This window comes from Octopus bimaculoides, chromosome 6, assembly GCF_001194135.2.
Source record: "Octopus bimaculoides isolate UCB-OBI-ISO-001 chromosome 6, ASM119413v2, whole genome shotgun sequence".
Lineage (NCBI taxonomy): Eukaryota > Metazoa > Mollusca > Cephalopoda > Octopoda > Octopodidae > Octopus > Octopus bimaculoides.
Window position 1 is genome coordinate 45,484,788 of NC_068986.1, and position 15,319 is coordinate 45,500,106.

Genomic DNA, 15,319 nt, shown 5'->3' on the forward strand with positions numbered 1-15,319 from the left:
CCGGGCGTTGTGAGTGTTTATTGAGCAAAAACACCTAAAGCTCCACGAGGCTCCGGCAGGGGATGGTGGCGAACTCGGCTGTACTCTTCCACCACAACTTTCTCTCACTCTTACTTCCTGTTTCTGTTGTGCCTGTAATTCAAAGGGTCAGTCTTGTCACACTGTGTCACACTGAATATCCCCTGAGAACTACGTTAAGGGTATATGTGTCTGTGGAGTGCTCAGCCACTTGCACGTTAATTTCACGAGCAGGCTGTTCCGTTGATCGGATCAACTGGAATCCTCGACGTCGTAAGTGACGGAGTGCCAACAAGGTTGCCAGAACATTGTAGAAATTCTTGAAACTTTTAGAAAGTTCTTGAAACTTCTAGAAAGCTCTAGAAAATTCTGCTTCAGCAACTCAGTGCTGAGTCTGTCTGGAATGTAATAGAAAATTGGTTAGTTTCAAAACATTGATGTCCCGGTCACAAAGACAAAGTTTGAAGGGAATAATAATCATTTCTTTTGATTTCTAGATAGAAGCATTGTTGGCACTCCGTTGGTTACGATGACGAGGGCTCCAGTTGATCCGATCAATGGAACAGCCTGCTTATGAAATTAATGTGCAAGTGGCCGAGCACTCCACAGACACATGTACCCTTAACGTAGTTCTCGGGGGTAGATTCAGCGTGACAAGGCTGGCCCTTTGAAATATAGGTACAAGAGAAAGAGGAAGATATAGAGTGAGAGAAAGTTGTGGTGAAAGAGTATAGCAGGGTTCGCCACCACCCCCTGCCGGAGCCACGTGGAGCTTTAGGTGTTTTCACTCAATAAACACTCACAACGCCTGGTCTGGGAATCGAAACCGCGAGTCCGCTGCCCTAACCACTGGGCCATTGCACCTCCACTCTAGATAGAAGCAAATAGGAAATAACATGAAATGATAATAAAAAAAAATGCTACACAGTGTTATTGATTGTTTAGCTTCATTTTTAGTCTTGCAAATATATGAACCTAAAATAAAAGACTGTCACTTGGTTTCCCAAGTAAGTGGAACAAATATACAAATTGCTTAAAAATGTCACTTATTATGTGTCATTAAATGGAAATATAGTAATTTGATATTCTCTTTGGTTAAATATTTTCAGGTTTATTTTTGTAATTTCTTAGGAATGTTTCCAATTTTATTATTATTATTATTATCATCATTATTTTTGTTCTTGTGTTTTTTTTTTCCAAATATTGTTAGGGTGGTGAACTGGCAGAATTGTTTGTATGCCAGGCAAAATGCTTAACAGCATTTAGTCCATCTTTATGTTCTGAGTTCAAATTCTGCTGAGGTTGACTGCCTTTCATCCTTTTGGGGGTCAATAAAATAAGTACCAGTTGAGTACTGGGGTCAATGTAATTGACTTATCCTCTCCCCCAAAATTGCTGTCCTCATGGCAAAATTTGAAACTATTATTATTATTTAGGCAATGAGCTGGCAGAATCATTAGCACTCTGGGTAACATTTTGACCATCCATACATTTTGAGTTCAAATTCTGCCAAGGTTGACTTTGCCTTTCATCCTCTCAGGGTCAATGAAATAAACACCAGTTATGCACTGTGGTTGATGTAATCGACTAACCTCTTCCTCCATACTTTCAGGCCTTGTGCCTATAGCAGAAAGGATTATTAAGGTGAAGAGCTCTCAGAATTGTAAGCACACTGGGAAAAATACCAAGTGACATTTTGTTCATCTTTACATTCTGAGTTCAAATTATGCTTAGGTTGATTTTGCCTTTTATCCTTTCAGGGTTGATCAAATAAGTACCAATTTAGCACTGGGGTCAATGTAATTGATTAGCCTCTACCACAAAATTTCATGCATTGTGCCTAAAGTAGAAAGGATTATTATTATTATTGTTGTTTAGGGGTTAGTATATTTTTCTGGTAATTCTTCCTATTAAAATTGTTCTTCACATAACCAATTTGTAATGTGTTTATAGAATTGTAACAGTACAGTTATTATTTTATTTGTAGGTCTTTTGAAGATACTTCAACAGCTTTGTCTTTAAAGTTGAAACAACAGCGTTACTATTAAAATAATTAAATATTTTAATAAATAAATATAAAAAAAAAAACTAATGGGTTAGTAAATAAATGATTTAATAAATGACTTTTAAGTATCGTTCCATTCACTCAGTATATGCAAGTCTATTTTTGTGTATTTTCCCAGATTGATTAGTTTCACTTTCAGTCCTGCAAATACATGTATTTAAGACAAAAGATTGCTCCTACAGAATATAAACACACAAGTAAACAGATATCAAATATTTGTGAGCAGAAAAAGAAAAAAAAATTCTACTGTTCATACACATTAAAAAATGATTTTTCAAAACTAATAAAAGAATGACACTAATTAGTACCAAGTATAATAGTCGAAAATGAACTAGAAATATGAAATTAATTAGAGCCCAAACAGCAAGATTTCAGACTAAGAGTTTCTAATTTCATGCCTCTGCTTCTTCATTTATCAATAATTTCCACCAACAAAAATGACTAATATAGACTGATAATCATAAGACTAATAAAATGGATGAAAGTTAGGATACAGATGTTAAAATTTAAGATCACTTTTATTTTGTTTATGTTTTTAACTTACAACTTAGAAAAAAATCAGCTGATTAACAGTTGACCATTCACATTTTTGCAGCTTAGAGATAAGACCTCTCTCTCTTTCTCTCTCTCTCACTCTCTCTGTCCAAGACATTATACTTCTTCTTCATGGCATAAAACATATTACACTCATCATCGTCAGTATTGTTTTAATGTTTACTTTTCTATGCTTTCATAGGCTGGACAGAATCTGTGATAATAGATTTTCTTCTGCCAGATGCCTTTCCTGTCAGCAACCTCGACCTTTTCCCAAGCAAAGTAATATTTACTCATGGTCAGATATATCTTGCAGACAACTAGAAACAAATGACACTGCTTCTATGACAGTGATACTTGTTTACAACACTGTGATGTCAAGACAAGGTTACTCATACACATACACACATACCATTTCCACACACATGTATACACATCTTCCCCTTGCAGACTGTTATTAGAAAGGAAATAATCATTTCTTCATTATATTTTTGGGGGATTTGAAATTAAGGAAATACAAGGGAAAAGATGTACACAATTCACATATTTTTTAATGGAGTTTCTTCCAGCTTCCATCTGCCAACTCAACTCGTAATACTTTGGCTGGTCTGGGACTATAATAGAAGAAACTTGCTTCAACTGCTACACAGTAGGGCTGAACAGGAAATTACATGGTTAGGATACAAACTTCTTAACTGCACAACCATGTTAGTGCATTACACAAATTGTTGAATTTTATTGCTGATGCAGAACATATCTAGTTTCCTTGGAATCTATTATTTTATTGCTGATTAAATTTTGGTTTCATATGTTTGTATGGAAATGTATCATTATAATATCCTTTCTTCACTGCTACTTTGATTTAGAAGAAAATTTATTGTCTGAATCACATAAGAATCAGCACCAGCATACTTATATCTAGTTACAACCATACACACTACTGCAAAAGTATTGTTGAAAAAAGTTAAAGATGCTTTGTTATAGCATACAGCCAGCTCTCTTAGTCCTAATCAAAATTTACTCATTACAGTTTTATTCCCATTCTCTTTAGTCAATATTGCTTTCCTTATTTCTTCTCAATGATAATACTTACATGACTTCTCAAATTTGTTACTTTGCAATCTGATTTAATCAAAACTTTGCTCTTAATACTTATAAAGCTTCATACATGGTTCTACCTGTTTCCACTAAGATTTTTTTTCATTAGTGTACCTCCAGCAAGTCAGCTTACTGGAGCTTGTCTTTCTCTCTTAACAAGCTACATTGACATTAAATAAAATATATGAACTCATAACTTTATTTAGACCCGCTGTGAAATTTTGCCTATGAAGGTTTTATTTGATAGTTTGCAACTATCAAACTTGTAACAATATGTAAATGAATTTGTACTTACATATTTGTTCCATTTTTTAAGTAGCCTTCATTGGTACTTCAGGAGGGAGATGTCAGTAAATCTTGTTGAGTTGTTAAATAACAGTGAAACCAATTGGTTTGATAACTCTTCCAAGCTGCTGACAAGTGCCTTCATGGAACTAATTTCACAGGTGGATTAAATACACATGGATATAAATTTATTTTCATTAAGTTCCTCATCTGAGAATGATCTGATTGAGTATACTTTGCCTCTTCAGATGTAACAAAAATTAAAAGGGAGCTTTTATATGTCTTTACCTCAACTTTACTTCAATAGCTATTAATATATATCCTATAAAACATGGGGCTACATCTTATGTCTCAGCAGTCCTTCCTGCCTTGAAAAGACTTTACTCTCTATGTATTCCAAGCATGATCCAAATAGCTATTTCATTTCAAAAGTGTTGGTGTTGTTTGAATGATAAGCTGTACCTACAAACCATGTATTGTGTAATCATTATTACTTTATTCTTCCAATAGAATCAGAAGAGATCTATATTCTGTTGGTGTGTAGGAAGTAAAAGGAAAAAATATGTTATCATTGTTATTATCCCTATGTGGAGGCGCAATGGCCCAATGATTAGAGCAGCAGACTCGCAGTCATATGATCGCTGTTTCGATTCCCAGACCAGGCGTTGTGAGTGTTTATTGAGCAAAAACACCTAAAAGCTCCACGAGGCTCCAGCAGGGGATGGTGGCGAACCCTGCTGTACTCTTTCACCACAACTTTCTCTCACTCTTACTTCCTGTTTCTGTTGTGCCTGTAATTCAAAGGGTCAGCCTTGTCACACTGTGTCACGTTGAATATCCCCAAGAACTACGTTTAGGGTACACGTGTCTGTGGAGTGCTCAGCCACTTGCACATTAATTTCACGAGCAGGCTGTTCTGTTGATTGGATCAACTGGAACCCTCGATGCCGTAAGCCAACGGAGTGCCAACAACAATACAATGTTATCCCTATGAATATTTCTTCTACATATGCCTGAATCCTTATAATAATTCATGATTATCTTGTCTTATGACAAATTAGCATTTAAATATATCCTTCTCTTCCTTGATAATCATGGCCTTGTTTAGAGTATCCTTATTTCTATTTATGACCAGCTATAAATAGATTTATGAAGCAAATATACAGAGACTGTTATGCTTAAGCAATGTTTTGTTTGAAAAACCTTTTCTTTTTTTGTTTTTAGACAATAAATCTCTTTCCTCATGCTGCTGTGTAATTCGTGTTCCTGAAGTAAGATTTGAGGACCTTTTTGACTATAATGAACGTCATTGGATTAATGAAAAAGGCGAATCAATGAAGTCACAGTGTCATATCAGAAAAATACGTTTCTCCTGTCAATCTCAAGGTAAGATTAGAAACTACGAGGCAAGTGGAATGAAAGTACCTTGGTATTAGAGGCATAGATCTTAATACGTTAGAAAAAGATTGCATTAGTGTTAGCTTGAAAAATAAATAGTTGATTTACGTTGAATAAAAATTGCAATTACATTACGTATTGTTTAACTATCAGCTTTCTATTTTGATAAAGATATAGAATTAGAATATTGGTTGTGTACATAGATATGAAACCAATTTCTATAGGAGAAGCAGTGTAGATAATTTACCTGACATCAGTACATTAATGAGAAAGTGAATTCTGGTAAGATTTGAATTTAGAACTGAGAAGGAGAAAATGAAATACTATTATATTTATTACGGCACACTATTAAACAGACGTATCCACTGCTCTGTATAAAATTAATATGCTACTTGGGCAAATGATGAAATAAAGTATTCAATAGCTAACTCATGAAGGTTTTTCTTTATATTTCTGATATGGCTACTTAACTCTTTTGATGTTGTCTCAATTCACTCATCCAGAGATTGATCAAGTTCAATTGATGTCCTGAAAATAGAGCAACTAAAAGAAATTTGACTGTGTTTGTAGTCAAGATTTAATGACTGGATGTTCTCTCATGATCTGTAAAAATGCATGATATATGCATAGTGAGAGTATCTAACCTTAAAATGTGATATATGTGTGTATGTGTAGTAGAGTTTTTTTAATGTTCTCCCTAGCTCCTTATCATGTTGACCCACATAGAAAACCTTGAGATTGTCATATAATGTCTCCATTGTGTTTGAATGTTTTGAAAATTATTTATTACCCTCATGTGGCAGGATGAAAGGTGAATTAATAAAATACAAAATGAAAGTACAGATAAAACTAATTTTAACTGAATAAAGAGTTCTTTATCATTAAGAATCTATGAAAATTGAATGTAATATCTTTCCTTCTAAACTTTGGATCCTTGTCTCATACAAAGACTTATTCTTTTGGTATTTTCAGACAAGATTCCGTACAAAACCAGAGAGGAACAAGCTCAAATTCCTGAAGATCGTGAAGTATTTACAAAGACTGACCTTGAAAATCTCCCTGAACTCCATGCACCTACTGTTATGCCAAAAGGAAATGTAGGCACTCCAACTTATGTTTTCTTAGAATTAATCAATCAATGCAAATTACCACCAAGGATTATCAGTAAATTGCAACTTGAATTTCCTAAAGTAACTTATAGCAACATATATGGACGTGTTCCATGTGATTATGATGTACAGTGTCTTCCTAGTTCTGGTAACACTCTTGACACGGGCTCAAGAAATGAAAGTTTTCAGAAAAATCTTTCCAAAAGGAAATTAAATCCTATTAAAAATCAATTTAGTAAAGGACAAAAAGAAAATACAGATGAAACTAATCTAAAAACAACAACAACAACAGCTACTACTACTACTACTGTTGATGATGATAGTAGTAGAAGTTCTAATGATAGTCTAAGAACTGATGCAAATATTGATGCTAGCACCAGCTGTCATTTAAGTTTGTCTGCTAATAATGAAAGCAGAGAAAATGGTACTGACATTTCTTTAACTACCTCTGAGAACCTTCATTTTGGTGCAAACCCTCATAGCTCTCATAAAATTCAGATCCACCCTCCACACTCAAATGATAGGACAGTTTGTGATAAATTAGAGAAAAATGATGTTAAAATATCGCAAAAAACTGATGTTTCAGAAAAAAGGCGATTGAAAATGGAGGAAAAAGCCAGGAGAAAACAAAATATTGCTGAAATGAAGAGAAAAATGGCTTTGAATATTGAAGAAAAAATGATTGAGTTTGATCGTGGTTCTGATTATTCTGAAGAAGATGCTGATTATTGTGAAGAGTGGGAACGCCATGAAGCATTGCATGATGATCCAAGTGGCCAAGAACGAAACAAAGAACGATTGTTTGAAGACAATATTGAACTGAAATGGGAGAAAGGTGGTAGTGGTTTGGTCTTTTACACTGATGCTCAGTATTGGCAACAAGAGGAAGGTGGTAAGGGCAAGATTTTATTTCATATTTTCCTTGCAATATAAATATAAGTTTACTTCTTTTTTCTTCCCCAGTTATTCAACTTGTTTAGAAAATACTATATATAATAATAATAATAATAATAATAATAATGATAATCCTTTCTACTAAAGGCACAAGGCCTGAAATCTTTGTGGGAGAGGGCTAGTCAATTACATTGACCCAGTGTTCCACTGGTACTTAATTTATCGACCCCAAAAGGATGGAAGGCAAAGTTAGCTTGCTTACCAACCACATGGTCCTGGGTTCAGTCCCACTGCGTGGCACCTTGGGCAAGTGTCTTCTACTATAGCCTCGGGCCGACCAAAGCCTTGTGAGTGGATTTGGTAGACGGAAACTGAAAGAAGCCTGTCGTATATATGTTTATGTATATATATATATATATATATATATATGTATGTGTGTGTGTATGTTTGTGTGTCTGTGTTTGTCCCCCCAACATCGTAACTTAGCGGTTCGGCAAAAAGAGCGATAGAATAAGTACTAGGCTTCTAAAGAATAAGTCCTGGGGTCGATCTGCTCGACTAAAGGCGGTGCCCCAGCATGGCCGCAGTCAAATGGCTGAAACAAGTAAAAGAGTAAAGAGTAAAGCATTTTGCCTGACATGCTAACAATTCTGCCAGCTCACTGCTTTAATAATTTCAAATTTTGGCACAAGACCAGCAAGTTCGGAGGAGGGGATAAATCAATTACATTGACTCCAGTGTTGAACAAGTACTTATTTTATTGACCTTGAAAGGATGAAAGGCAAAGTCAACCTTGGCAGATTTTGAACTTAGAATGTAAAGATGAATGAAATGTCACTAAGCATTTTACCTGACGTGCTAACAGTTTTGCCAGCTTACCACCTTAAAGCAAAAATATATAATTTTAATAATAAGAATAATAAGGATCTGCATCACTGACTTTAAACACCTGCATAGCTATGCAAAAAAAAAAAAATGCATATACTATTAGAGTAGACATTTTTATGACTTGATGTTTATTACCTGTTCTATTATGGAATGGATTTACTATCTATTTTACCATTAGATAAATAGAAGTATGTAGAGTAGCATACTTTGTTCATTGACACCACACAATCTTCATAATTATGTTATAACTCATATATATATATATATTGATTGTAAATCTAATTTTAGCATTTAGTTATCATGCTTTAATATGATAAATACACTATATATTCGTAAGCCTGGTAAAAAAAAAAAAAACTTTATTACATCTATCTCTCTGTATTTTATTCATCATCATCATCATTGTTTAACGTCCACTTTCCATGCTAGCATGGGTTGGATGATTTGACTGAGGACTGGCGAACCAGATGGCTGCTCCAGGCTCTGATCTGACCTGGCAGACTTTCCACAGTTGGATGCCCTTCCTAACGCCAACCACTCTGAGAGTGTAGTGGGTGCTTTTATGTGCCCACCGGCACGAGGGCCAGTCTGGTGGTACTGGCAACGGCCATGCTCAAATGGTGTTTTTTACGTGCCACCTGCACAGGAGTTAGTCCAGCGGCACTGGCAATGACCTTGCTCGAATGTTTTGTGAACGTGCCAGTAAGGTGACAGAGAAGCTCTTAGCTAAACTCAAAATAACTTACATTGCATTTATTTGTTAAAGAAGGCAGTATACTAAACTCAGTGGTTTTGTTGAGCAATAAAAATACTAAGGGTGGATGTATAATTCATGACAATGACTCAGTTTATGCATATGAATACTGAAAGCTTGGAAATGTGGACCCTACTCTCAGTTTCTTCTCTTTATCCTAAACCCCGAAGAGTTCAGGACTAGATGTTCTTAGGAATGTTTGATGTTCTATCTCTCATTATATAATATTGAAGAAATTTGGAATGAAATCAAGAGGAAAAGAAAAACTATGATAAGAAGAAAAAAATTGCAGATACTCATTAGGCTTTTTTAAATACATAGGTTGAGGTAGTGTAGAATTACAGTGAGTTGAGAAAGCAGTTAGATATGAAAGGTCTTCGTCAGTTAATGTAGGAAATATGACTATACACATTTGCGCAATTAATGAGAATTGGGCATAGAATAAAGTGGAGCCTTTTAGCTCAAAGGGCAATAGCTTGAAGGCCATATTTTATTCTTTGTATGGCAAAGGGCATCCCAAATTTATTGGTATTACTTAGCATCTTCTTGAATTTGAATAGGGTCTCAGCTTAGTAAGGGCACATTGTTCAAACATTGGCTAACCTATGTAAATCAATTTAGGGAGAGAAAGAAAGAGAGAGAGAGAGAGAGGGAAAGAGATAGAGAGAGAGAGAGGGAGAGAGATAGAGAGAGAGAGAGAGAGAGGACCATAATGATATTGATTATAAACTTTAAGGGAATTGCAATACTTCATGATAAACCCAAGTAAAAACTCACTGAAAATATAGAACAACTGAAGGATAGTAAATAATTCTATGAACATTCTTGGTTGATTGATAATGTAGCACAACATTGGAGTCAATTGAATTAACTACAACCTTTAAAGCCTGGAGGTGAATGTAGTTCGCTGCTGAAGCTGCTGGCAAAGAATTTAGATTTACTTCATCAACACCCTAGCCGAAATGCAGTATCATTCCTATAGGAACCTATAAGCCTTTTTTAGTATGCTATTAATAAACAGTTTAGAGGCAGTAACTCTGATTTATACATAGGAGTTTTAGAATGTCTTGTAGTTATGAATATAACTGAAAAAAAGTGCCATTCTGAAGGTATTGATTAGTTCCCAATATGGTGTAGAACTAAGTAGGCAGATTTGCAAACAATACCTTTTAACTCTCCTTGAAAAGTGTGAAAGGAGTTGGTGACTATATTTGCCAAGATTAAACTCACATCCAACTGCTTCTTCCCATGCGATATATAATTTCTCTCACTGATTTTTACTCTGTCTCACTCTTTTTATATATTTCTCTTTCTTCTGATGGAGGGCTGATGTCCTTTTTCCATTAAAACTTTAATCTAATACCATATTTGTTGAACCTTGCTCCTCTTGTGTTGTCTTTTTTTTATTGTTCATTGTATTTATTCAAAACACACACACACACATACTATATGCATATATCTGTGTGTGTGTGTGTGCATGACAGTAACTATACAAATATGTAAATATGAATGTGTGTTACTACATACGTATTTACTCTTTTACTTGTTTCAGTCATTTGACTGTGGCCATGCTGGAGCACCGCCTTTAGTCGAGCAAATCGACCCCAGGACTTATTCTTTTATAAGCCTAGTACTTATTCTATCGGTCTCTTTTGCCGAACCCCTAGGTTATGGGGACGTAAACACACCAGCATTGGTTGTCAAGCGATGTTGGGTGGACAAGCACAGACACACAAACATATATATATGTATACATATATACAACGAGCTTCTTTCAGTTTCAATCTACCAGATCCACTCACAAGGCTTTGGTCGGCCCAAGGCTATAGTAGAAGACACTTGCCCAAGGTGCCACACAGTGGGACTGAACGTATATAAATAACAGTTTAATAGAAAGAGAAAGTATCTTAATATTTCAGGTATCAGCCCTTCAGCAGAAGAAAGAGAAAAAAACATAGTGGAAGTGAGAAAGAAGAATAGTTGGTGAGAAAGAGACAGAGAGAGAGAGGGAGAGAAAGAGAAGTAGATTGATAGATAAAGAGAGTTTACGTATATATGACTGCATTTAGTGGTATTGTTTTCATTTAAAATGCACCTTCTCACTTCTTTTTTGTTACTTATTAACTGTTCATCTATCTTTTAAGTTGTTTATATATATATACAAATTACGACAAATGTAAACAAACAAATGAAGTTTGCTTTTAGAAGCTTTGAGATGTCTTAGAAAGTTAAAGAAGTGATTTTAAATTCTCAAATGCAGGATAATATTAATAATATAGCTTGAACAGGATAAACTACCCCTATTTTGCAGAAAAAAGTGTAGGTGGTTAGCTGTGGGACTCGAACTCACATCTCCGTGATTACGCGTCACAATGCTCTGACCGATTGAGTTAAATACCCCATATATATATATATATATATATATATATATATATATATATATAAGTAAACAAGTTGGTTGATTGATAATGTAGCACAACATTGGAGTCAGTTGAATTATATATATATATAGAGTATTGTATAATTAAATGTTATCATCAGTTTTCATGTAGATTTCTATGAATGAATTAACTCAACCTCTCATCACCCATATTGACTACCGATGACCAAACACACACTAACAACTAATTCCTCAGTGTCTACTCCATGGATATTCACTCCCTTTCTATATTTTCCTTGCAGCGATCAAATTATAGCTGTTGAAAAGAAATATCGGTCACATTGGTCTTACAAGACTAGACGGGCTACATATGTAATGGGTACAACCCCTTCTGATAGGTCACTACTTAATGTAATGAGCCATAACAGACTTGCCAAGCTTTAACTTGCATCCAGTTGCATGTCTCTGTGCAATATTTATTTAGATTTCAAAGTTGTCTCCCCCTGACTTGTCTAGAATTAATAATTAAGCTCTTCCCTATCAGTGTAATTTTAATTAATTAAAATGTTTTGGCTCTTTACATTATGTATTGGCCTGTCAATATTGGCCCATTATGTTTGTCAGTATTGGCCCATTATGTCTGTTGTCCTTCTAGTCTTGTGAGATCGATGTGGCTGATATTTCTTTTCAGTAGCTGCAATTTGATGACTGCAAGGAAAACATGGAATGAGAGTTAATGACTTTGGAGAGGAATATGTAGAATTAGGTGTTAGTGTGTGTGTGCGGTCATGGGTACTTGATATGGGTGATAAAGGCAGCAAGCTGGCAGAAACATTAGCACGCTGGGCGAAATGCTTAGCGGTATTTTGTCTGTCTTTACATTCTGAGTTCAAATTTCGCTGCAGTTGACTTTGCGTTTCATCCTTTTGGAGTCAATAAATTAAGTACCAGTTACTGGAGTTGATGTAATCGACTGGCCCCTTTCCCCCAAAATTTTGGTCTTTGTGCCTTGAGTAGAAAAGAATATGGGTGATGAGTGACTGAATTGATTCATTCATGGAAAAACTGATGATGATTTAATATACAATGAATAATACTTACATGTATAAGTAAACAACTTAAAAGATAGATATATAGTTAATAAGTAGCAAAAACAGAAGTGAGGTAATGTAATTTAAATGATGAAAACATGATCACTAAATGCAATATATATATATTCTCTCTCTCTCACCAACTATTCTTCTTTCTCACTCCCACTATGCTTTTTCTCTTTCTTCTGCTGAAGGGCTGATGCCTGAAATGTTAAGATACCTTCTCTTTCCATTAAACTGCTATTTACATAAATATGTAGTAACACACATGCATATCTACATATCTGTATATTTACAGTCATGCACACATACACAAATATATGCATACAGGGTGTGTGGGCAGTACTGGCAACAGCCACGCTCAAATACACCATTTTGTGCGTGGTCGTTGCCAGTACCGCCTGACTGGCTTTCGTGCCGGTGGCACGTAAAAGCACCCACTACACTCTCGGAGTGGTTGGCATTAGGAAGGGAATCCAGCTGTAGAAACTCTGCCAAATCAGATTGGAGCCTGGTGTAGCCATCTGGTTTCACCAGTCCTCAGTCAAATCGTCCAACCCATGCTAGCATGGAAAGCGGACGTTAAACGATGATGATGATGATGATGATGTATGTATATTGTATGAATACAATGAACTATAAAAAAAGACAACAAAGGAGAGACAATGTTTAACAAATATGACATTAGATTAAAGTTTTAATGGAAAGGGAAATTGCCTTAATGTTTCAGATATCAGCCCACCATCAAGAGAAAGACAAAAAACATAGGAGTGAGAAAGAGTAAGTCTGTGACAGATAGGAGGGAGAGGGAGAATATAAATAATTAAATATGTATATATATTTATGTATATATCCCTCTCTCACTGTGGGAGAGAGGCACAAGCACACACACAGACATACACACACGGCAGTAACTTCCGCCTACCAAATTCAATCACAAAGCTTTGGTCATATTTGTGTATTTATATCATTGTTTTGTGGCATTGTTTTCATCATTTAAAATACACATCTATTTTATTTTACTTATTAACTGTACATCTATCTAGTTGTTTACTGATAAAGAACATATCAAGTATTGCATAAGAGAAGTTTTTATTTATTTATTTAGAGAAGCATTTATCAGGATATATTTTATGAAATACTTATGTCATAATTTTCAAAATCTTTGAAATTTTTTATTCAATTTGATTTTAGATTTTGATGAACAAACTGCTGATGATTGGGATGTTGACATGCGTGGTTATTATGAACCAGGCTCTGAGGACATGGATGCGCGAGACTTCATAGCCATGAGACAGAAAAATAGACTTTCTGAAGATACAGGCTATAAAGACAGTGTTGATTTAAAAATTGGTAAATTTGAAAAACATACAAGAGGTTTTGGACGTAAAATAATGGAACAGCTTGGCTGGAAAGAAGGTGAAGGACTTGGAACCACTTCTTCTGGAATGGCAGAAGCCCTTGAGAATTTGGGGAAAAGTCCCTACAACAAGTCTGGTATTGGGTATGTTAAAGAGTTTCACTCCTTCACTGGTTCTGAGAAATATGTTTCTTGTTTTTTTTTCCTGAAATCATATCCAGATCAAATTAAATAGTGAATAGAAATAAGACATGTTGAGATTGTGAATGGTGGAGTAGAAGCAGTGCATGTTACAATGTAGATGGAAGAAGAGATTTAAAGGCAAAGCTGGAAAAAAAAACAAAATTACATGTCAAATGTAGCTAAGAAAGTGGCAACGTTTGGGTCTCAAATTAATAATTAAATTGAGTAAATAATTTAATTTACTTAAGTCACAAAATTAGTATTTTAGGGAAATGTTAAATTAATTGCATCAACTCTGCTGCATTGCTGGTACATATTTTGCTGATCCCCAAAATATGAAAACTAAACGTTGGCTTCTGTGGAATTTGAGCTTGGAGGAGTGACATAATGTACTGTAATCTATTTAGTTCATCACATTACTATCTTAGTTCCTTCCATCAGCTTTATTTAAGGTCACAGCAGATATTTTTCAGGATCATGCTGTAAAATGAAATCATTTAAAGAAGAATGCATCAATTTGCAATCTTTATTATTTTCTAAACTTCTTGTTTACTATTCAGCATATATAATTATTGATTGTTAACTGAAAGTTCTTTGTGTATGCTGCATCTTTAGTAATTTTTCCCTATTACACAATTTTGTTTTTGTTCTTTTTCAGGTTTCGTAAGTCGCAACTGTCTAAAAAACAATGGTATAGGAGCAAACAAGAAGAACATGACTGTAATATTCCATTTATTTCAACTATATATGATAATCCATCGATCACAGATCCTGAAGAGTCCCTACTTAGAAGAAATGAACCATATCAACTTAAAAGAAGAAAATAATCTGAATATTTAATTATAATTATTTTTATATTGAAATAAATATTTTTGTATGCTATTAAAGTATTTAAAAATTTTTTCCTTTTATTAAATATTAACAATAGAATGCCAAATTAAATGCACTACAATACTTAGATTCACATTTTCAGCTGAAATACCATCATCCATGCATTTTCAGTCAGAAATATTGTTTTATTCTGGCTTGAATTAACCAGGTCTGTCCCAAGTCAGTGATACACTATTTGTTGCAATCATCTGTCACTTCTTTTATGAGACTAAATATCTTGAGATAAACTTTCATCATTTCTTCTTATAATTTCTTTTTCCTTAAACTCTTTCAACTTGGATTGCTTGATCCTGATTCACCCAAATATCATTCTTCATATACACCAGATGTCCATACCAATGCAGCCTTTTCTTTAACCTATTTTTCTCTCA

The 15,319-nt window shown here is 34.6% G+C and overlaps 1 protein-coding gene across 5 annotated transcripts in view; it reads left to right on the forward strand.

The window, feature by feature from the left end:
• The window catches only part of LOC106871164 (G patch domain-containing protein 3), an 83,403-nt gene extending 68,459 nt beyond the window's left edge, over positions 1 to 14,944 (forward strand). For 2 of the 5 annotated variants that reach the window (XM_014917491.2, XM_014917489.2), the window contains exons 2-5: positions 5,225 to 5,386; positions 6,371 to 7,399; positions 13,709 to 14,018; positions 14,716 to 14,944. In XM_014917491.2, the coding sequence (XP_014772977.1) occupies positions 5,335 to 5,386; positions 6,371 to 7,399; positions 13,709 to 14,018; positions 14,716 to 14,884 (1,560 nt within the window). In that variant the 5' untranslated portion in view covers positions 5,225 to 5,334 and the 3' untranslated portion in view covers positions 14,885 to 14,944. Of the gene's footprint in view, positions 1 to 1,778; positions 1,899 to 2,005; positions 2,114 to 5,224; positions 5,387 to 6,370; positions 7,400 to 13,708; positions 14,019 to 14,715 lie in introns of all 5 variants that reach the window. The other 3 variants (XM_052968717.1, XM_052968716.1, XM_014917490.2) reach the window with 3 other exon arrangements.
• Positions 14,945 to 15,319: the final 375 nt, after the last annotated feature.